The 25,492-nt window shown below is 36.7% G+C and overlaps 1 protein-coding gene across 1 annotated transcript in view; it reads left to right on the forward strand.

Moving 5' to 3' along the window:
- The window catches only part of Itprid1 (ITPR interacting domain containing 1), a 194,669-nt gene that overhangs the window by 89,818 nt on the left and 79,359 nt on the right, over window positions 1-25,492 (forward strand). The window contains 3 exon segments of the mRNA XM_045135655.1: window positions 2,740-2,942; window positions 10,528-11,093; window positions 15,464-15,521. Coding sequence (XP_044991590.1) covers window positions 2,740-2,942; window positions 10,528-11,093; window positions 15,464-15,521 — 827 coding nt within the window.

Genomic DNA, 25,492 nt, shown 5'->3' on the forward strand with positions numbered 1-25,492 from the left:
GGTCCTTAGGCTTCACAGGCAAGCGCTTAACCGCTAAGCCATCTCTCCAGCCCTATTTCTCTATTCTTGATGCATTTATATATTTTGTTTCTCCTCAATATTCTCCACCATCTGTAAGTAGAATAGATTATCCAACAAAAGGTAACAGCAGTTTGATTTCAAGGTGATAAGCCTAGTTATTAGAGAGACTTACTGATGTGTATATCTACTCTTCTCAATTAAACTTCAGTGGAGGTTCTCTGTGGATCCTACTGGTTTCCTATCCTAGGGAGTCTGGCTTTATTCCCAGAGATAGATATGAGTTCTCCCCCACTGAGTAGGTCTCATGTCCAGTCCATGAACAGAACCTGCATTGCTATGTGCCACTATTGCACAAGTGCATACTAATTGCTCAGGTGGTTGATTTTGTGTCTGGCAGGATTACTTGCTTATTCCATCTATTGGCAGCCCTTATAGTCCATCCACTCTCATAGCACTTTCTAGCACAATGAGGGCTAGCCAGCTGGGAGGAACAGTATTCCTTCTCAGTTCTAGCATGGTCACTTGGCATTCTGTGACATCAGGCTATGTTGTCTTCAGTAATTGGGACTAACCTTTTAGCTCTTTCAGGTAACCAAATGTTTTGACAATGGCCTGTATTGTTCTGGGGAAGTTGTGTCCCCTGACCAACAACTCACTGAGGAGGGTACCCAATTCCAGCCCTAGAAATTACCAGCTACAGTCCATGGTTTTAGGGTTGTGCTTTCTCCATCTTTTGTGGAGCTCTTTTAGTCGTTTTATGTATCTCTTGGACAATTTAATACATTAAAACTTAATGCTATTTTATAATGATATTGAAATATTTAATGAACAAACAGTCTTCATTCATTGGCCATGAGATTGTATACCATTTAGAAGTCAGGGAGTATCCTTAGTAATTTTTGTGTCATAAGTACATAGTCTCACAGCTCAGAATATTCAATAAATATTTGTATAAATGTGTGAATAAAAATCTGCATGATGAGAGCTGGAGGGATGGCTTAGTGGTTTGGCTACCAAGCCAAAGGACCCAGGTTCTATTCACCAGGACCCATGTTAGCCAGATGCATGAGGAAGCAAATGCATCAGCAGTCGGTTTGTAGTGGCTGGAGGCCCTGGGGTGTCCTCTCTCTCTCTCTCTCTCTCTCTCTATCTCTCACTATCTCTCTCCCTCCCTCTTTCTCTGTCAAATAAACAAATAAAAATCTGTATGATGAGATTAACAGGATAATGGATTAAATTTCCATGTACATTTTAGATTAATCTTCAGAATTCTTTTGTCCTTTGAACCTAGTTTATATAAAAGTATATATGTAAATATAATCAAATGATGGCCACCTTACCACTGTAGTTCATTTTAATGAGCTAGGTGTTTGAGCTGAGCCATTTAGGCCCTTCACAAGGAGTTCCAGGCTTACCTTTTCTTCCTTGAGTGAATCATAAAGCAAAGTGCCTGGTCAACAGGTCACATTAAAAAAGTGTGACTGTGTTGCTGGTGTTGGGGCATGGGCCCACACTTGAGAATAATGAGACTATGATGGTCCAGCAATATAATCTAAGCTATCTCAAATAAGTTCACTAGGGTTGAAGGAAAGTAAAGACAAGCAGTAACATCAGTGAAAATGTGAAAAAAAACCCTGCTAAAACTTTATAGAAAGTTCTGATTTCCATATAGTCCCTGAGATCAAGAAGTTCAAACCCTGGATTTTATTAGGAAGTGGGTTGTTATACTTAAAATTTCCAGATCATGGATGATTAATCTCTGTGCCAACATAGACTAGAACAATTAGACATAAGCATGTCTTGTTTCACAGCCAAGTCCAAAAAACAAAAAGGAACATATTTTATAATACTACCTAGGGATTTAAACTGTTCTTTATTGTTACTTGAAAACATTGATCCTTATAGTATGCACTTAGTAATGTCGTTGACAGATTTTTTATAGCTAGAGATGTCCCAGACAGATACTCTTTAAAAAATATTCTTCTTTGAAGGCTGGAGATATGGCTTAGTTATTAAGCACTTGTCTGTGAAGCCTAAGGACTCCGGTTCAAGGCTCGATTGCCCAGGACCCACATTAGCCAGATGCACAAGCAGGGGGGTGTGCACACATCTGGAGTTCATTTGCAGTGGCTGGAGGCCCTGGTGTGCCCATTCTCTCTCTCTCTCTCTCTCTCTCTCTCTCTCTCTCTCTCTTTCTCTCTTCCTGCCTCTTTCTCTCTCTGACTGTCACTCTCAAATAAATAAAAATAAACAAAAAATGTTTAAAATATTCTTCTTCGAGCTTGAATCTTCAATTTACAGTAGTTAGATAAATAGATACAAGTATACATATTGACATGTACATATATGTGTGTTTAGGTGTGTAATTTGCATTTATTTTCTTAACATCAATTACCACTTTGTGATGGTTGTCAATGTACTGTCTCTGACTTCCATTCCCTCATCTTCCTGCTCTGTCCAATTTAACACATGCCCACTGGGAAAGGAAGAGCCATATGGATAAACTCATGGTTTTGTTTGTAAAGTACAGATAAGCATCCCTGGATGGGGTGACCGACTGTCTTTTAAGTGAGTTATATGAGCTCTAGTGAATACACCATCTGTTTGTCTGTTCAGGTTTCATTTTCACTCAATTCTGAAAAGACTGGGTGACTACAAAAAAATGGCTTATGATTAAGTGAGCTGCTGTAGATAAAAATGCTTTTATTTTTATCTCAGTATTCCTGAATGGCTGGAATTTTGGGAGAAAGATCCAGTGGAGATTCTCTTGGATCTTGGGTTTGGTGTTGAGGAGCCGGACATCTGTACACAAATTCCAGCCAGATTCCTTGGTTGTGGCTCTGCAGCCAGAGGAATCAACATGAGTGTTTTCCTTGATGCTCAGAAGCAACGTATGGACATTGAGAATCCTGACTTGTATGGTAAGTGAGGGATAACAGTGCATGAGGGGCCACAGTATTTGGTGTAATGTGTGTGGTGCCAGTCAACCCCTCTGCTGCAGTGGTTTAAAACATAGAAGATTAGTTTATTCATCCCTTTTCTTGTCCGCTGTGATTTGCTGTATATAGTTTGTAGGAATGGTCTATAACATGTCACCGAAAGACTTGTCTCATACTTACCCCATTCTAGTACATCTCCAGTTGCAGTGATAAGGAAAGGGTGGAAATAAAGAACCTACTCAGCCCACATCAGAATTTATTGGGCAAAACAAATTACATGAATGCCTAACTCTATGGGGGTGGAATGAGAAATACCATTCCATGCCCAGGATGAGGAAAACTGGAAGATACTGATAAGCTAATGCCTGCCATAGCCACACGCCCTGGAGGTAGAAGTACTAGGATCTGACAAGGCTTATCATGAGTCAGTAGGTGAAACCTTCATCCCTGGTCAGGATTCACTGATCTCCTTCTGCCCTGAGTTGTAGGAAGCAGTAGTTCATCTGCCATACCTGTAGATTTGTAGATGAGCTTTGCCTACCCCTTATGCCTATTGGGTACGTTGTATATTTTCCCAACTTGCAATCACTGGAATGCTTTTCTGCAGAATATTTCAAAGGAACTTTTGGGGGCATATGTACTGTGTCCAAATTACTTAGAGAAAAAATGCCCTGTGTTTAAGCAAGGTTATTACTGCAGTGTTGATTTATCATTCTGTGTCAGGTTCCTAGAGATGGAGTGGCAAAGCATCTTCAAAATCATTTAAATGTGGAGTACCTCTCAGAGCAGAAGAGAACATGTCCACAGACATGTGAGAGGGATTCTAGATGGGGAAGTTGATGAGGTTTGCTCCTGAAATAAGTTGTCAAATAAATAAATTTACTCAAAGGAAAGTCAAGAAAAACAGAACCTTTTTCTCAGTTTTCTGGAACAGGAATGGCTCTTGGATTTCTCATTTTAATTTTTGTTTCTCTGTTTTCTTGTGGGTGAAATTGTCTCAAAATCTCAGCAATGCATTTTTTTTTTCAAGAGTATGTCACCATGAAGTGTTTGATATACAATTTCTTTACTTTCCAGAAGCAAGGAATTTGTTTTTCCCCTTCCTCCAAAGATGAAAGTTCTTTCATCAATTACTTATATTGAGTGTTTGAGCTGATCTGTGAGATAAATGGTTGACCAATGAAGTTGACAGAGTGACTATAGAGAAGCTGGGAGTTGGTCTCTGGTCCTATAAATGGCTGACCCACTCATTTCCACAATGTCACACTTACAAGTGCACTTTTGATTTAATAGAGCCGTGAAGGTCAAATGTAAAATAAGCAATAACAAAATTAGTTGGCTGTTCAAAAAATAGAACTGAAAATTATGTCTCACTCAAAGATAACACAAAAGGTTCAAACTTGAGGGCAAGAATCAATTAGCCCATTGTTCAATCTATCTAAAGGCAAAAATAAAACACTCAACCAATACTTCAGTTTGATGTGTTTTCTGAATTAACTGAACCAATTAAATTGATAGGTTTTGTTTTAGTCTAAATACAAAAACCTGTTATATAATGGATGGAAAATAATCATAAAAGCTGAATTATAATTCAATTGTGTCTACTAGTATACAAAATAGAATATATTTTAAATAAGTTTAATTTAGGAGGAGGAATATAATCAGAAGTAATCTGAAACATCCAAAATACAATGGTTACTCTAAAGGTCTTGAAAGACTAGTACCATTCTCTGTGAAAACCCAGTCATGGAGCTGGAGGGATGGCTTAGTGGTTAATGCACTTGTCTGTGAAGCCTAAGGACCTAGGTCTGATTCCCCAGTAACCACATAAGCCAAGATGCACAAGGGGCACATGCAGCAGCTGGAGTTTGCAGTGGCTGGATGTCCTGGTGTGCATTCTCTCTCTCTCTAAAATGGATAAATAAATAAATAAATAAATATCCAACCCTATCATGTATTTTGGAGCAGAATAATGGTTAGCAAATATTTCCTCCTTTTAGGTGAAAGAAACAGGTAGACACAAGGATATGCTCAGGAATGTTTGGCAGCCAGGCTGTGGTAGGGCACACGGCAGAATAGAAGACAGCATCTATGATAGTTCATCTTAACTGTCAATTTAACTGGAGTGAGAAGCACCTAGAAAATTATTTTAGCACACTTTTGGTGTGAAGTGAAATGTCTAGAGAGGAATGGCTTAGAAAAACAGATGCACCCTGAAAATGTGGGCAGTGCCACCCCATAGGCTGAGGGCCAGGATGGGATGAAGAGATAAAAAGGACTCTCTCTCACTTTCCCTTCTCTTCCTTCCTTAATCTCGCCTTCCCTCCCTCTCTCCCTTCTTCCTTCCCTACTTTCTGACCACCACAAGGAAAGCTGCCTGTGCTCCACCAGACTGTCTCTGCAATGGTGCATCAACATTATGAGTCAAAATAAATATTTCCTTCTTTGTTTTTCTTTCAAGTACTGGTTATAGCTTCATAAAAGTCTGACTAACATACAAAATTGGTACCATAGATATTGGGTATTTGCTGTGACTTTATCTGACAATGGGGTTCAGAAATGTCTGGAACTGGCTTGTGGGAGAAGTTTGGAAAAGTTTCAAAAAGTGACTAGAGAAGTATTATGTAGCTGTAAATGGAGATTAATGGGTGATTTTAAACAGAGCTGAGAGGGTTGAAAAATGATAGAAATGCAAATAGAAAAGCCAGTGCTCATGAAGTTTCCGAAGTGAATGAGTGCTTATATTCATTACTTTTCCTATGGCTATAAATGACATTCCTGAAGGGAGCACCTTTGAAAAGGTAGCATTACTTTAGCTCATGCTTTAAGAAGATACAATTTGTTGTGTAAAGGGTACAATGGAGTTCACAGAGGTGCACTGCTACAGTAGCAGGAACATGAGGCTGCTTGTTTGTATCTCAGTGGATTAGGAAATAGATAGACTAGGCTGGAAGGAACCCTGAACTTTAACTCTGAAGGCTCCCCAACCCCCAGTGACTCACTTACTGTAATTAATTATGTCTCACCTACTAAAGATGCCACAGACTCCACAAACAATACTACTGGCTGTAAGTCAACTGCTCAAACACATTAAGCTATGAGGAATATGTCAGACTCAAACCACAACAAACCTAGAGCCTTCCCCCATAGGCTGAAAACTATCACATAATGAAAAATGCCATTTAGTCTCAACTTGAAAAGTCTCCATCTTAATAGTCCCAAGTCTATTCAAAAGCCCAAAAACTCTTGAAATTCAAGACAAACACTAGCTATGAGCTCCTATAAACTAAAAAATGAGTTACATGACTTCAATACATAGTGGCATGGAAGAAATGTTCTCATTCTAAAAGAATGGAATAAGGGAATGGTATAACAAGGAAAGATCCAACTAAACCAAGACAAAACATGGCTCTGCCCTTCCATCTCTACCAGCTGAAGCATACCTAGCTCCCCTTGGGCAGGCTATACTTGGTGCCCGCAGTTTTTCTCTGCACAGGGCCCATGTTCCTGCCATCTATGCCCTCCTGAGGTCTCTACTTCTGCTTAGACTTCACATTCATAGTTTCACACAATGGCCTCTTGAAACCTCTTACAGAAGGGAATCTGTTTCTGCCACATATTTCTTGGCTTCTGTAGCTTTAAGGAACCTTGATGAAAGCCTATATAATCCCCCACTCATGATTATTGAATTTTGCTATGCCTACAAATTTACACCATGTGGACGCCATCACAAAGTTCCGTTCTCATTTTGAGATGTTGTCTCTGTGGCTGGTTAGCTAAACCTGGGAAAATAATTCCTCAGTGGGTTGTTTTTGAGTGGGGAAAGGGAAATCTCGAGATATCACTGTCTGTTCAGAAACTATCCTTTCAAATGAATTTGCATGTTTGTACCCTAGAAGTCTCAATGGGGATGTAGTTTTTCCTTCTTATTGTCTCAGTGAAGAGTGCAAGTTTTCTCCTTAATTGTATTAGTCCCTTTAAAAATTACAGCTCCTTTGACCATAGCTGCTTTGCCTACAACCTTAAAACTTACTCACCAAGCTATAATTTTTCTGCTCTTTCTCATTGTAAAGCTAAGAACAATGAACCATGACAATGTCACATCCTAAATGCTATGCAATCTTGAAATGTTCTCCATCAAACAACTTAATCTATTGACTTTTAAATTAAGTTTCACTGAGTATGGGATATGGGTAGATTGCAGCCAGATGCTCTTGCCAGAATGTAAAGCAAATGGCCTTTAGTCCAATTCTCAATAAAGTCCTTATTCCTAAAACCTCAAAAGTCTGTCCTTTACTGTCTACCTTACTTTTGGAATGCTGGTCTTCCTCACTCATCATAATATCCCATTAAGCTCTGCTTCTACCATTCTGGGCCTTCAGTTATTTGCAGCTTCAACCCACATTCCTCCCATGAACCAGTTTCAACTGTGTAAAAAAAAGGTCATATTTTTCACAGCAACCACAATGACTCCAGTTCTTGACACAAATGTTATATATTGTCATCTTAATCATGATTAGATCAAAACACATGACAGAAACAACTTGCAGAAAGGAGGATTTCCTTCAGTTCAGTGTTCCATTGCAAGGTGAGTGTGGTAGAATTCATGGTGGCTGTCAGCCAAAGCAGTTGGAGTATGAAGCTGCTTTCTTACATTCCATGAATCAGAGAACAGAGAGACCAGGCAAGAAGTGAGGCTGGACTAGAACCCTTAAGACCACCTGCTGACCCTCTGGCTAGGCCCCACCTCCTAAAACAACCACAAGCTGGGGTTCAGTTGTTCAAACATGCAAGACTGTGGAAAGCATTTCAGAACCAAATCATTACACTCTTTTGATCATCTGAAAAGGGCAGAATAGGGGAAGGGTATAAGAAGGAATTGGGCTATATTCCATTCATATATTGTGGCAAAATAGAACAACTTATATATGTTTTGGCTGGGCCCTGAAATTTGGAAGGGGACTGAATATAAAAATGAGGGACTAATTAATGTAGTGGAAGGAATTCTATGGCAGCATAGCATTTATAATGAATTCTGTTTATTACCACATGTGTCATCCCAGGTTAAGAATAAGAATGGTAAGCAAAAGTAGCTGAGTGTAAAAGTATGCAAAAAGTTGGAGTTTGCCCAGAAAATGAGTCCATGTAAAGTTAGGGTAAAGTGTGGCTGCTGAAGAAACCAAGTGTTTTCTATCAGGATAGTAGGAAAGGTATCTTGAGGGCATCATGAGAATTAGTCCAGAAATCACTCATCACGAGTCCAATGGTATAAAGATTTTATTCATTTAAGAGACTTATGAAAGAGCATTGTGGAATACCCAGAGCCTAGGAAAGTGTTTCCCTATGGTCAGCCATCAAAAAACTAGTGGGCTGGTGTAGTCATCGTCAAAGGGGCTAGTCTCGCTAATGCTTAGTGGGCTGGTGTAGCCATCATCAAAGGGATCGTCTCGCTAATGCGTGAACTGGCAGTGGACCTTGTCACCATCCATGTGACACTGGTTTTACAAGTATTCCAGATGAAAAAGTTGAGAGATCATGTGGAGGCTTCAACCCATATTTAAAAAAAGTCTTGGAGGCCAGGCAATGTGTAACAGGATTTGTTCCCTATAGGTATTCCCTGAGAGAATAATGTGTGTGACTATGAAAGGGAAGCCAAAGAATAATTGAGAGTTCAGGATGTTAGAGTCCAGAAACATGGAAAATCTGCCATGAAAAGCCACAGCAATGAGCAGAACAATCCTAACAGCCAGGAAGAATGGAAAAAAATAAGACCATAGGGTCAGGATTTACCTGCACTTTGAAGCACACAACATCTCAACATGTTCCCCATATGCTAGACATGGAGCCCAAATCCCATAGGATTTAATGTTTATCTTACTAAGTTTTGGTCTTACTTAGACCCTATCGCTTTTTCATATGATGCTTTTACAATGGGAATTTTCATTATGTGCTTTTAGAAGGGTATAAATTGGTATTGATTACCCATGGGAATACAAATAGAGGATTGCCTTGACTTTCAGGGGAGACTTCGTAATTTTGAACAATACTGAAACTGTTGAAACTATGGAAACTCTTAGAGATGGATTGAATGCATTTGCTTTGTGATTAACCTTGATTGTTGACTGGATTGAGAAGCAATTAAGAAATTAATAATGCTCTCCTCTGGATGTAGCTACATATATTTTCAGAGTGTTAAGTATTAGAGGGAAGACCTAGAATGGATGTGAGGAGCACCATCCCATAGTCTGGGTGCCCAGATATTAATCTATTTCTCTCCATACCCCTCTGTCTTTCTCTCTGTCTCCCTTCCTCTCTCTGTCTCTCTTTCCTAGTTACCATAAAGTGAACCGTTCTGCTCCACCATATCCTCCCAACCATGATGAACTAAAACTGAAACCATAAGTCAAAGTAAATATTTCATCTTGGCATTTGTTCAGTGTCAAGAAAATCTGAGTAACTTTAGCACCCTTTTCCAACTATGTAGGTTTTTATAATTGTTGAATCATATATCTATATGCTATTACCAGGGTTTTAAGGAAGCTGTGCTACAGAAATACAATTCTTTTTTTTTTCTAGTACCAAAAATATTTGTTGTCATGCCTTTCAAACTGTGCCTAAATTATTCATTTCACATTAAGCTTCTCCTTTATACTAAGTCAATACTTTCATATATTGACCAAGTATTAAAATACTGAGGCCAGACTTTCCAGAAAGATTTGCAAGTTGAGGAGCTGGTTTGTTTTGAAAGTCAAATAGGACTTCTCATTAATGCCTATTTTCTCTTAGAAGACAGAAGGCTTTATATTTCCTTTCTGAGTTTTACACATTTATAATTTTTAAAAGATTTATTTATATTTATTTATTTAAGACAGAGAGGGAGAGAGACAGTGTGAGTGGTAATGGGTACACCAGGGCCTCTAGCAAATGAATTCCAGATGCATGTGCCACCATGTGCATCTGGTTTATGTGGGACCTGGAGAATCAAAACTGGGTCCTTAGGCTTTGCAGGCATGTGCCTTAACCACTAAGCAATCTCTCCAGCCCCACATTTATAATTTTTAAGAGCTAATATTTATATAGTATTATATCTTTACAACTTTGTTATGCATAGGTTCACATGAATACTCAGATTAGAAAAAAAATCCCTGATCTTTTACTATGTCTATCACATATTTAAGCACTGTTTATCTATGAACTCATTTACTCCGGTAAAACCACCAATTATATATATATATATATATATATATATATATATATATATATATATATAATTATATATACACACACACATATACATATACATACATACATACATGCATTTATATATGATTAGATATATTCAATTTTTTTTAAAGTATTTGCCTTTCCTCTAACAAAGGGATTTCTTATTAGGTAGATGTACCCCCTCCATAAGAGTAGTGACATGATTGAGAAAAACTGGAGACTCAAGAGCTAAAGTTCTTTCCATCTTGAAAATCATACTAGTCAATGCTCAAATTCTGTTACAGTACTTAATGCATCAGTACAATTCCACAGACCAAAACAGCTATATCCTTATGTTTTTCAGGCCGGTTTCGACAACTGGAAATCCTAGACCATGTAACAAATGCCTTCTCTTCCTTGCTGAATGACATTAACACCCTACAGTGCCAAACTGAGAAGAAAGCTGGAGAACAGAGTAGACAAAGCACCTCAGTAAGTGGAGTTAGCCAGCATCAGAAAAGAAGACTTTTGAGGAGAGCTTCAAGGCAGGTTATCAGGAGGGACCTTAACCCAGACACATCAGAATCATTCACAGAGAATAGATTTTCCACCTTGCCTGCCAATCCATGGGAGTGCGGAGTGCAGTTACCAGTGGCTTCAGTCAACAACACCCATAGTCCAGTGACTCACTGGGAAGAGCATGAGTCTATCAAAGCTTGTTATGACTTGATACCTTGTCACCCTCCACAAGCTCTTCTGGGCAAGCAATGGCTTTGTTCATCCATACTGGCTAAGCATCCTCCTCATACCTGTGTATCTGAGGTGTCAGGCAGGAACAGAACTTGGAAGGAGAACTGGATTCATATGAACAAGCTCGAGAACTTGACTCATCTTACACATAAAGGACCAGATTCCTTTGAAATGGAGGAGGTGAGTGCTATGACACCTGCTGGTTCACATCTAACAGCAGTGACCTACATCATCATGTCTTTTTGCCTCATTAGGCCCTCATTTACCCATTGTGTCTTTCAGCTTTTGGCATCTATCTTACTGCCTTAATTTAGCTTAGTATAAGATAAAGTCATTCTAGTTGCTCCAGTCAGAAATAAATGCATATGAAGTCAGCTCTTTCCTATCCCCTTTTGTTCTGTTTTTGTTACATATCTCAGTGAGATTTGCATCTACTAACAATCTGTTTTTCACCTTCTTTGAAGAATTGGTTTAACTAGTTCCTGCTTGAGGGCATTTGCTCCAGCTGTTCTCTTGTCCTCAGTGAGGAGACTTTGTTGCGTTAGAGCTATGTACATGTTAGGTGCCTCTGCTCTGTTCAGCTATCAGCATTCTGAGAAGTAGGGAATGTATCTTATAAATATTTCATCCACAGTACCTCCTGGACAAAACAATTGGAATTCTGGGTATATTTTCATTTAGGGGAGTTAATGTCTTCTTTATTTGCTTTGAGATTTATTGGTACTCATATTGCTTGGTTCCATTTTGCATATATTTTCTGCTCTTTCATTCTTACCTTCTCCTTTTATTCCATCATAGTTAATACATAGATAGATATATCCATTAATATATGCATTATATATATGTGTAAATGTACACACACAGAGATTTCCACCCATCCATGTTTATGGTGATGGCAGCTAGGATGGGAGGAAGCATGTTGAGAACTCTGTTATTAGTATAAGTACAAAGGAAGAGGAAGACTTCAGCCTCACCCTCCCATCTCAATCACCTAAATCAAGCACAGTGGGGTCACCTCTCCATTGAGCCCTCTATGTGCCAGGCATAGCAACCAGTATACAATTTGTAACAGAATCTTCCTTGATGGAAGCTACAGAGAGATAGTTATGATAAGGACAGAAAGCAATAACATGGAGGGACAGTGACAGGTCCACAGTTGCATTTGTATGTCATGCTCAAAAAGAAATTTCAGGGTATCCTGGACACACACAAAAGAAGAGATTCTTAACCAACCAAGGGGCTAAAGTTGCTGAGGTACTTAAGGAACAAGACTTCACCACACCTTAAAAGAATAGATTTAGTCAGGGAAATATATCTACTAGGAGCTCTTTCTGGTGTCCAAAAGATAGATGACTTTCATTAAATATGTAACTATACAATGATGCTAATATCTATGTATATATGTATATATAAATACACATGTACACATATGTCTTACCTAAAGTAATTAAATTATAAAAAACAGTATAAAAGTTATAAAAGGAAGGATAAAATAAATCTTTGGTCAATTGTTTTTATTTGGTTAACATGAGGTAGTACTGAAAATAAGTATTTTCTTTTAGTTCAATCTCACATATATTATATAGCTACTAAAATAATGGCTTCAGTAAATATTTGTTGAATGACCTAAATGCTATTAAAAGTACTTGACAGTATTTAGTCTAAGGATGGTTTTCACAGAAAACTGGGATATTCTGCAGCATTTTATGACCAACTTTAACATTTTCTTGGATTTTATATGTGAAAGGCTACATGCATATATGAGGAAGATCTATCTCTAACATATTCTAAGAGAAATTCCTTAAAATTTGTTCTTTCAAAAAACATATATTAAACTATTATATCAGCACTGGGTTAAATATTTGTTTGAATCAATACCATATGAATAAGTAAGTGTAGCTTTAGTAGATTGCATCTTAAACAGGAGCTAATGCCAGCTTTAATATCTATTTTTGAAATGCAAATCTAAAAACCCAATTATAAGAAATGAAAAATATGTGTGAACATGACATATTTTTGTGGCATTTTAATTATGAACCAATGTACATAAATATATATCAGTATATGAACTATGATTGGCCAAATTTTCCCTTCCTATCAGGCTATGGTACTTTTCCTAATGTACATTTAGCAAGACTTGTATCATATCTCAAAACTATTTTTCCAACAAAAACTGTACAAATTTTCCATTTGTAGTGTAAAAATTAACAAATTTTTGTGTCTAATGTTACTTAACAAAATTGATTCATCTTCTTTTTAAATTACCAAGCATGTTAAGTGAATCTGACACTTATGAAACTCATGCAGTTATATACTCTAGGAAGGATGCTTCTTTACATCCATGACAAAAAAATCTTTATTTTTCCCTCTTATTTACACAAAGGATCTTGTCCTACAGGAGACATATATGAAATTATTAATCATATTATTACCAACCAGCATCTTGATTAGGTAAAAAATACTGAAAAGGTTATGAATGTTTCTCTCTGTGTGTATGTTTGTACATGCACATGTACATGGAGCCCAGAGGACAACCTCAACTGTCATTCTTCAGGCACTATTCACATTTGTTTTTTGAGACAAGGTCGCTCACTGGCTTATGACTACAATTAGGCAAGACTGGATGGCCAGCAAGACCCAGGGCCTGTATTTGCATGGCCCCCACTCTGCTATTACAAATTGGGCCACCAGATCTAGCTTTGTACATGGACTCTGGTGATTGAACTTAAGTCTTCATGCTTGCAAAGTAAGCACTCAGAGCAAGGTATCTCCAGAGCACAAGTTATGATAATCCCTTGTTGTTTTAACTAATATTTTAAAACAGTAAAAATAAGTTTGACTCACATAGAAAACACAGAAATATGCCATTTTAAGTTGTTGAGCAATTTTTTGTTATTTTTTTTTCAGTTGACAAGTGTATATATATTTTCCCATGATAGTGGAATGGGAAGAGAACTTTCTAATTAAACTTAAATTTTTATAGTTCACTCTGGTTTGATATACCAAAACCAGTTAAAATAAATGCTAATAAGTATTTCTAGTCAATTATAAGCTGTTTGACAATTAAGAAAAAGAGATACAGAGTTTAGACAAAGAAACAAGTGCTTCCTAACCACTTTTTAATCTCTCTGTTTATTCCTAGGCTAAAGGTTAGATTTGGCTATTTATGGGATGAAGTTTAAAATATTTTTATCTTTGGATTCAATTTTCAGTATTCAGACCTCAATCTCTAATAAGTAATGTTAAATATAGAATTTGATATGTGCACAAAGATGATCATCTCAGCATTATTTCTATTGAAAAACTTCAAAACAGTCTAACATTAACAGAATTTTTAAAAAATTAATATGTCTTCAAAGTATTGCCTGCCTGTCATATATTCACTCATGATGGGCCCTTCCAATTACATGATTTAGGAAAAAGTTTCCCTTTCCAATATTTTTTTTGTTCAATTTTATTGATTTATTTGAAAGTGATACAGAGAGAGAAAGAGTGATAGAGAAAGAGAAACTGAATGGGCACGCCAGGGCTGCGAGCCACTGCAAATGAACTCCAGATGCATGCGCCCCCTTATGCATCTGGCTAATATGGATCCTGGAAAATTGAGCCTTGAACCGGGGTCCTTAGGCTTCACAGGCAAGTGCTTACCCGCTAAGCCATCTCTCCAGCCCCCTTTCCAATATTTTGCTATTGTGTTAAATATTTTGTTGTTGTTGTAGAAACATGCTCTTACTCTACAGACTAGTTTGGCCTGGAACTCACTATGTAGTCCAGATTGACCTCAAATTGCGACAATCCTCCTGCCTTAGCCTCCTAAGTGTTAGGATTTCAGGGGTGTTCTGCACCTAATTCCATTCCAAATTTTTAAGTGAAGAATTTGACTACAGAACTATATCTAGGATAAGTGTGCCAAAATAAAATTTGTAAAGAACATTTCAAAATGTTAACAGTAACTGCTTTCTTACTTCTTACAGCTTTTTTTAAGATGTCACATCTCTATAGTAAGCTATATTACTACTTTTAAGTTAATATTTTGTTCTTAGCAATAGCTTTATTCTAATTAATAGAATATTATTTATTAGTTTTTAAAGAATTTCAAATATAAATCCTGTTCCATCGATTTTGAAAATAAACTTTATTTTCTATGTCTAAGCACTATGTAGCAACTAAACTTTCTTAATTATGTAAATTTAGCAGCTATAATTAAATTGATTTCTCTACATATATTTAATTTTACTGATAGCAAAAAAGGAAGAGTATACCATAGTAATATTAGCATTATATAAAGGTATCTCAAATGCACAGCTTCAAGAAAGAACTCTAGATCATCCAGCCTAGAAGAGACCCTCCCTTTGCTGATAATTCTATGACTCTCCTGGACACCTTGTCTCTGCCACCTCCTCCCAGGATATTATGGGCTATTTAAGTTCAGGAACTCACATTGATCCTTCTTACTGGCTCCAGACAGATACTCATCATTTGTGGATTGGAAGTTAAATGAATTTCTTGTGAAAAATTTCTACTGAGATTGATATATTTTGGTATCTTAGGTCCAGAGCTTTGAAGAAGATATGTGTAACTCTTCTGATGTGACTTCAGGAATTGCAGGTAAGAATTCATCAAGGGGTGTGATTTAATCAATATCTTTCAGAAATTAATAGTGGTTACTTAGTTAAAAGGTACAGAGTTTATATTATCTACACAAGATGCCTTATATATTTGTGCATCATCTTAGTAGCAATGCAAATGTACGTGTAAATTTTAAAATACTTTCTAGGAATGCTAGAATTCAGTATTGCTAGGGCTAATGAAGTATGTGGTTTTTCTAACATTCACTCTGTGATGGTAGTCCACTACCAAATAGTGGGCCTCACATAGGACAGAGACTAACTAGGTGGATGCTTGACGTTGCACAAGTCAGTTCATTTTATTCAGTCTGTTTTTCTTCCATGTGTAATATAAGAAGGTGAAGATTATTTTTACGTTTCTTGCTAGCACTTGCACTCTGAATTTTGTATGACTTAATATTAGACTTGGTGGAAACAAATTTCCTAAATGTACCTTTCCAGATCACCTCTTAAGATGCTGCCCTGCATCCTATACAGCAGAGAAGAGGCCTTCCAGGTTCTTCCTCTCCCACACAGACATCACAATGACTCAGTGCATCTGTGATCTTTTAGTGGAGCTGAAAGTAGGCAGAGATTAGTCAAGCAAAATAAAGCACATGAAGCGAGTGCTTTTCCTGGAAGAAAATATGCAAATTTTTAATTTAATTTAGTGTGGTGTCAAACACATCTTTTCCATTATAAAGTGTATGTATGGGTCTCATTTTGCTAAATGCTATTCGGAAATTATGCATTAGTAATTGTAGGGGCCTGCTGATTACATAAATTGTTATCCTGCTCTTTGAAGTAATTACCATATAACCTACATTGAGGTTTCTAAGACACAAATAAGCATCTTTTTTCTATCTAAATGAATGCTTCCCAATGAAGCTGGGGGTCCTCTTGTCACTACAAATCGCCTTCCTTGATATTCAATTAAGAGGTCTCCTGATATCACATGAGCCATCCCAATTATTCCAAAAAGATTATGTAAGAAGTTAGGCAAGCTAAGAGAATATAATGAGGTAAGTAATAGTTTGCCTAATGCAGGAAATCTGGACAATGGTTTTTGTCATTTTTCAGCTTTTTTTTCTTCATTTCTTTTTTTTTTTTTTTTTAACTTTCCAAAATAGTACTGTAGTCAGGGTATAGTGCCATGGGCCTGACATTCCAGTACTCAGGAAAGTGATCAAAGAAATACTAAATAGATGAAACACGTAATTAACTCTCCCTCTCTTTGTTTTGACTGTGGTAGTGAAAAAGATATTGAATAAACAAATAGATGATATATAGATGATTTTAGATAGAAAGGTAGATGCTATGCAATTTCTAAAGAAATTCTAAAAGATTCTATGCAAATTCTAAAGCAATTGTAGGAACAAGGTAAAAAACTAAGCTTCCAGCTCAATGTGGATATAAACAAGGAACAAGTTGGAGACAGAGGGGTGGGAAGAGAATGGAAAGGGGAGACAAGAATATGTGGATAGAGATTTCATTGCTGAGCACTATGGTGCCTCTATAGGTCCCCATTTCAAATTTTGGAGCAAGATTGGGAATGTTGAACTTTTCAGCCCAAGTTTTAGAGGTATTCAGGGATGGCACTCACAGAGCAGCTTCACTGTATTTAACAAACACACATAGTGTGCCAGGTACTGTTCTATATGCTTCACATTCATTGCTTCATTAAATCATGAAAACCAGCTATTGAGGTAAGCATTAATGTTATGGTATTTATTAGATGAAGAAATTGAAGAATGAAGAGGGTTGAGAACTTGCCCCAGTCTCACAGAGTACCAGATTTCAAGCCAAGACCATAGTTTGCATTTTTAAGTACAGGCAGGCAACTTGCTGGGAATACCAGCAAACTGTGGAAGGGGTTTTGACTACAGGTAGAGAACTCTAGGGAGCAGGGGAGGAGCTGGCCACTGTCAGGAACATTTTTTTCTCAGCTTTTCATCTCTGCAGTGAAAGTTCATCTTATAGCTGGTGGTAGGTCTTTGACAGAGGATTTTTTCTTTATGGTATCTTACTGGTATCTAATATTTGGAGATAATGAACATAGACAAAGTAAATTTCCAGAGAAGCAGCGAGCGCCCGCGCCGCCCCTCGCCTTCCCTGCTCCCCGCCTCCCCCGCCCCTCGGCCCCCCGCCCCCCCCCCGCCGGAAAGTTTAAAGAAAAAGTAGAAAAAAAGAATAATTTTATTATTTCAAAACAAACAACAGGGCTGGAGAGATGGCTTAGCGGTTAAGCGCTTGCCTGTGAAGCCTAAGGACCCCGGTTCGAGGCTCGGTTCCCCAGGTCCCACGTTAGCCAGATGCACAAGGGGGCGCACGCGTCTGGAGTTCGTTTGCAGAGGCTGGAAGCCCTGGCGCGCCCATTCTCTCTCTCTCCCTCTATCTGTCTTTCTCTCTGTGTCTGTCGCTCTCAAATAAATAAATAAATAAATAAATAAATAAATAAATAAATAAATAAATAAATAAAAACAAATCTCAGATGGACTGCTCAAACTGGGTGACTGAGGCGTGTTAACCATAAAATTGTGAGCAGACCTCATCCAAACCAAAGTGGTGCCAAATTTTAGATTTAGAAACATCATCGTGACAATGCCAGTTAGGGAAGGAAGTTGTACCTGGCACATGAAGTGAATAGTTGTGGCCAAAGTTGTGCCTTTCTGTAGGAGGAGACAACCAAAATGTAGATGACTCCATAGGGAGGCAGGTGGGACAAGAAAGACTCCAAATTTCTGATCTTCCTATTCTGCAGTCTCCAATGGCCAAACCTGAATTAATGCAAGAGACCAAGGGGTTTTATGATATCATCTACAATAGTCACATGCAGAGCATGGTGGAGAAAGAAGCCTAGATCAGGAGAGGTAGATAAAAAATATTCTACAGGTGCTGGGTAGTGGTTAAGGCACTTGCCTGCGAAGTCTAAGGACCCAGGTTTTACTCCCCAGTATCCATGTAGGTCAGATGCAAGGTGGCACATGTATCTGGAGTTCATTTACAGTGGTTAGAGGCATGCCCAGTTTTTCTCTCTACCTACCCCCCTCAAATATATATATATATTTATTTTTTTCCTAAATATCCTACAGGACCTACCATCACTAGATGGAAAGCAGATAAGGTACTAACTAATATATTGAGACAAACAGAGAAAAATGTAGCTAGAATGATAGGAGGCAGCTAGCCAGATAGGTAATGCATGCATACATACCTACATACGTAATACACACACATGGATGGATAGATAGATGATGATAGATGAATGGATGGATGGATGGACAGACAAATCAATAGATGGTGTGGAGGAGGTGGGAGACTAGGATCTACTGTTAGTAGTGATCAGTAGTTGATTGGCAATTAATGGACTAATTCTTCAGACCAGCATTAGAGCAATAGTTTAAGTACAATACAAATACAAATTCAAAGGGGGCAATGGTCTGGACATTGTCTAGAGTACAGCCAGAACCTATGACAATAGACTATGGGGGTATTCATTTTTGAGAAACACTTGTTTGATAAGAGTTTTTTAATGTGTGTGTACACTTCATGTGTGCATGTACATGTGTGTGGGTAGGTGTGTACATGTGACTCATCTAATTAGGCTAGACTGGTTGGCCAGCAAACTCCACGAATCTGCATTTATCTCCCCCCACCCAGCATTGAGATTACAAGCTTATGCCACCATACCAATTTTTTAAATGTGGGTTTTGGTCCTCATGCTTACAAAGCAAACCCTTTAGCTACTAAGCCTTCTTCACAGTCAGAGAGTGTTTCTTTTTGTGTATTTTTCTGGTGTATTATTCGTGCCCTGTGAATTAGAACAGTGTAGACTGTTTGCTGTATAGTTCTGAGAGGTAAGCCAGAGACACTACATGTATGCAATCTCCACCATACAAATAAGAGCCATGTAAATAGCTACTGTCCTGGTTGATCAAAGTTCATCCTGGTCAACCCTGAAGTGCCAGGCTATAGCTCTGTGGTGTCAGGTTAGAGCATTCCCCAGCTAACAGTTTGAGATTTCTGGATTGTTAAAATTCTCTGAGAACCTGTTCTAGTTTCTGAACTCTAGTTTCTCCACAGTGGAGCAGCATTATAAGAGAGCTAATTCTTTACAATTTATAGTTGTACTAAAAGAACCTGGATCCCAATTCTGACTAATTTCAGTATTTGGGTATGGTTTACTCCTCCAGTCTTCATTTCCTAAGAAGTAAGATAACAACAATCTAATCAACAGAGGTACTGTACATTCCAGAAGAGTACATTCATGTGAGAGAAGCAGAACGACTGGAACATGTTAAGCACTCAGTAAAATGTTGTTATATTGGGTTTTAAAATATCAAAAACTGGCATCACTGGTGTATTACTGGAAATAAACTACAGGAGTAGGAGAGTCCCAAATGGGGAAGTATAAAATGGTTACCTTTATTTACATTTATTGGTTACATTTATTTTTGTTACAGGCCTTTAGTAGATATAATTTTTAAGTGTATATCAGACATTGGTTGCGATAAAATGTTGTATTAATTAATATCAAAGTAAAATGTAGAAAGTAAAAGGATGTGGCAAGGCAAAGCATGATTCACAAATTTCTAGATAGTAGATAGAAAAATAATACATTCCTCACAAAAGGAAGAAAAAAAATCAAACAACTCATTAGTGACACCAAATGGCAGGTGGGACTAAGCCAATATACTATAATTTAGAATTGAAAAAGAGTGGTTTTATACCCAGTCATATTCCTTCTAAATGTAAGAGCATCTTAGTCATTTTCAAAGGTAAGAGGACTCGCCAAGTATACCCCCTACTACTGCTTACAGACAATGTGTTCAAAGTGAAGCATGTTTGAATGATAAGCCCAGGAAGCAACGTCCAGCTTATTTATCTCAACCACACAGCTGAGCTGCCAGCTGAGTGACTGTAGACCAATGACCCAGTGTCTGTGCTTCTGTGTTTTCCTCTAGAGGAAAAATTTTGAAAAGATTAGTCACAGCACCTACTTCCTAGTGTTGTTAAAAGAGTTAAATCAGTTAAGGTATTCAAAATTCTTAGTTTATCTGTTCTTTTTATTACTCTTCTAATTAAACTTTACTCAAAATAGAAGACTAGAATAATAAATATAGGGTGCAGAAGAAGTGAAAACAAATAATAAGACAAACAAACATGTAAAGTTTAATGGATTGTTATTAAAACTTTGAAGGAAATAAAATAATCTGGAATTTAAAAATATAATAATGATCTGGTTATATTCTATTTTATTACATCAAATAGCAAGGAAGATCAACTGAGAGTTGAACATGGGAGAAGAGAAACATAAAGACAAAATCTAATCAGTACCCATAGTATTAAAATCTACAGTGTCTAATTAAGGCAAAATAAAATAAAATAAAAACTGAATATTAAATTTAAAAATAATGAGAATCAAAGCCAGGTGTGGTGGCACACACCTTTAATCCCAGCACTCAAGAGGCAGAGGTAGGAGGATTGCTGTGAGTTCGAGGCCACCCTGAGACTACATAGTGAGCTCCAGGTCAGCCTGAGCTAGAGTGAGACCCAACCTCAAAAAAACAAAAAATAAATAAATAAAAAATAATTAGAATCAAATCTCCATTTAAAATTAGCAGTCCTAAATTACTACATAGCAAATAACATAATATGAAAAATATAAAGGCTGTCTTCATCAGTTTGTACAAATTAGTATGAATGATAAGTTTTTATCATATTAATAGAGAAAGGTAATCAATAGGCTACCTTAAGAAAGAAATATAAAATGTTCAGCAAAAATAGTAAAGCATATTCAACTTCAACTTTTCACATATTAAATTTTGATAATACAAAGTGTAAATACAAAAGAGTAAAAACGTGAAACAAAAACTCACCCATTATCCATTAGAGGTTAAATTGCCATAAGTACTTAAAAGTGTGTTCAGTCAATGCTTCACAGCTTAATGTCTGCAGCTTTTGAGGTACTTCATATAAATATATTTGTTGTAAAAATGTTTGGTATTCCAAACTACAGTATCCTATATGCCCTAAAATATAACCAGACTTAAATGTTGCATCCTTGTATTAAAAATATTCAGGGGTGACTGTAGAGATAGTTTAGTGGTTAAATTAGGTGCTTGCTTGCTTGCTTGCCAAGCCTTTGAAAGCCCAATGGCCCCAAGTTCGATCCCTGAGTAACCATGTAAACTAGTTGCACAAAGTGACACATGTGTCCAGAGTTAATTTGTTGTGGCAGGTGACCCTGGTGCATCCATATTCACTCTCCTATCTGCTTCAATTTCTCTTTCTCTCTCTTTCTCTCAAAAGTAAATATCCAATGTTTATTTTGAAAAATGAGGAAGATTTTTATGCATTGAAATAAGACTTAAGACATAATGCCATTAAATGAGAAAAAAATTATGGGCAAAAGATTCTATTTACACATTGACTCTTTTGTATAAAAAATGTATGTTTCTGTTGGGAACAGTATGCAAAGAATGGTTCTGCAAGGTGGTTTAACAAACTTTCAGTGATACTACTTTAAAAAAGAAAGCTAAAATGTGTTAATTGGCATCTTTTAATTTGGATCTCATGTGCATATGTTATCCCACATATCAGAAATGCCTAACAATACCATCAAAATAGATACAATAAAAGGCAGTTCTAATATTCTTATCATCTTTTACAGATCAAGCCTGAAATATCAAGAGGATACAAAGATATTAACATTAAAAGTGGTTTCATATGTGTGTGTATGTGTGTGTATTTGTCATAAATATGTTGAAGTGAGCATTCTGCACTAGTATTTTGGAATATTTATTAAAACATCTAACAACTTGTAAATAGAAGGATAATTCTATTCATTTTTTTTATAAATACACACACTCAAATCATGGCATAAATGCAGTGCAGTAACATTAGAATTCATTATTATTAATATTTATATGTTAGAAGCCACATTTTCTTATCTCAAATAAAGCAAAATAAAAAATCCAGTGTTATGGGCTAGGATCTTTCATCCTAAATCAAAATACAGGAAAGTTAAAACTATGAGTTCAAATAGCATAATAATTATAAAGATATTTCATATGAAATCAACAAATTGTATAAAGAGCAGTAATCTGAGGCAAATTCATAGTATTAATTACATTCATTAACAAGTAAAAATAAAACAGTTTTCTGAAGAATTTGCCATAAATATTATAAAATAAACATAAGTATAAGTTAAGGACTAATAAAGAAGAGTAGAAAATTAGTAATACAGAAAACAGAGGCAAATTATTATCTTAGTAAAATATAAACACTGCATTTTCTTTATAAGAGAAAGTTGCAGTTTTACAAAATAACAATTAAAGAAAAAATGTTTACAAAACATTAGAAAATAAAATAAGAGAAAAGATATAAATGTTGACATAGATGTCATATAATGTACAAGTTCTACTTTTACGTTACAAAGGAAAATCAATGCATTCAGTGTAACTAAAACCAGAGATAATTACTATGAAGTTTATTGTAGATAATATGTGTGTATATGTATTATATGTTATGTACAAATTTGTATATACAATTTTATATACCATTTTGTGTTACAAATTTTATATTACTAATATTTATGTGACATAATATATAGCCAAAATTAACAGCATAATTTATAGACTAAGGAAATTTAGGATTGTAGCATATCCATTGGATCATACATAGCAATGATATTAAACAAGTTAATTTAGCAACATTGTAAATATCACAAATGGAAGGTGGATGTAAATAAATCACACTTGGGTACATATTTATATAAGATGTGCATTATCCTTAATGATATTCATTTTATTAAATATGCACAAAGTAAAAACACAAAAATACTCAAGAGGAATATAATCATGAATTTAGAAACTTTGTCAATTTGGGAAGGATGGAAAAGAGGGAGAAAATAAGAGTAGAAAAAGTTAAATTCAGGTTTTCTCTTGTATCTTTTATGCTTCCTTTAATTAAAAAAAAAAAAAAAAAAAAAAAACACTTCTGAAATTCTGAAGTGGGCCCAGAGATAGAGGTCAGCACTTCTCTGGTATGTACAAGTCTCTGTTTGTTTGTTTTTTTTAATAAATATTTACCCATTCATTCATTCATTCATTTGCAAGGAGAGAGAGAATGGGCATGCCAGGGCCTGTAGTCACTGTAAAGAAGCTCTGGATGTATGTGCTACTTTGTGCACCTGGCCTTTACATAAGCATTGAAGAACCAATCAAAACTGGGCCATTATGATTTGCAAGCAAGCACCTTAACCACTGAGCAATCTCTCCAGCCCAAGGCTCTAGATTTTAACACCAGCAATTATGAAAAAAGGTATACGAAATAAATATTTATTACTAAGTGTTAATGAAGTCATTGGTTGACTACAAGAAGTATTTGTTGTATGATTGCTGCACTTTCTATATATATGAAAGATTGCAAATTCTTCACAACATGCTTAAACAAAAACCAAAGTTTTCAGAAGGAATTTTCACTAAATAAAAATCTGTAGGGCTGGAGAGATGGCTTAGTGGTTAAGCGCTTGCCTGTGAAGCCTAAGGACCCCGGTTCGAGGCTCGGTTCCCCAGGTCCCACGTTAGCCAAATGCACAAGGGGGCGCACGCGTCTGGAGTTCGTTTGCAGAGGCTGGAAGCCCTGGCGCGCCCATTCTCTCTCTCTCCCTCTATCTGTCTTTCTCTCTGTGTCTGTCGCTCTCAAAATAAAATAAATTAATTAATTAAAAAAAATCTGTAATTGAGTAATTTTCAAATACAACTCTTAATTTAAGAAATAAAAATCAAATTCATTTCAGACAAATGAGTTGTGATGGGGCAAGGGAACCAGTAGAATAACGTGCATTTGGTGACTGCCTTCTTTTATTTATTTTGTTTGTTTTTTGATTTCTTGAGGTAGGATCTCAATCTAGCCCATGCTGACCTGGAATTAACTATGTAGTCTCAGGGTGGCCTCAAACTCACTATGATCCTCCTACGTCTGCCTCCCGAGTGCTGGGTTTAAAGGTGTGTGCCACCATACCTGGCGCCTTCTTTTTTTTTAAAAAAAAAATTATTTATTAATTTATTTGTAAGGAGAGAGAGAGAAAAAAAGGGTGCCCCAGGGCCTTATGCCATTGAATACAAACTACAGATGCATGCACCACTTTGTGCATCTGGCTTTTTGCAGGTACAGAGGAATCAAACCTAGGCCATCAGGCTTTGCAAACAAATACCTTTGACCACTGTGCCATCTCTTCAGCTGTAGTAATTCATTTTTCTATCTCCCTTTTGCAGTTTATAGCATATAGCTTTAAATTTACCAAGTTTAGAATTCTCACTCCTCCCACAATAAATAGATGATTGAGAGGCTGGGAAGATGGTTCAGTTGGTAATGTCTTTTAAAAATATTTTTATATTTTTTAAAATTCATTTTATTTATATGAGAGGGAGAAGAGGTAGATATATAGAGAGAGAATGAGCACACCAGCTCCTTCAGCTGCTGCAAACAAACTCCAGGTGCATGTGCTACCATATGCATCTGGCTTATGTGGGTCCTGGGGAATCAAACCTAAGCCCTTTGGCTTTTCAGGCAAGTGCCTTAACTGCTAAGCCATGTCTCCATCCCGGGAATGTCTTTGTCACATAAGCACAGAGACCTGGGTTCAGATCACCAGTACCCATGTAAAATCCAGCCTTTATCCTAGTTTAGAGACTGGGAAGATAAAAGGATTTCTGAGATATGCTGCCCAGCTAATCTAAAATGGTGAGCTCCAGCATTAGTGAGATACCCTGTCTCAAAATATAAGGTGGAGAGTGATTGAGGAAACACCCAACATTGAACTCTCCTCATGCACATGCACACAAGTGTACCTTCATACACAAACACATGCAAAAAAATTGTATGATTAATGGCAAACATATGATAGACAGAGGTAGATGATAGAAATATGATTGACAGATGATAAATGGATGGATAGATAACAGA

This window comes from Jaculus jaculus, chromosome 16 (assembly GCF_020740685.1).
Source record: "Jaculus jaculus isolate mJacJac1 chromosome 16, mJacJac1.mat.Y.cur, whole genome shotgun sequence".
Classification (NCBI taxonomy): Eukaryota; Metazoa; Chordata; class Mammalia; order Rodentia; family Dipodidae; genus Jaculus; species Jaculus jaculus.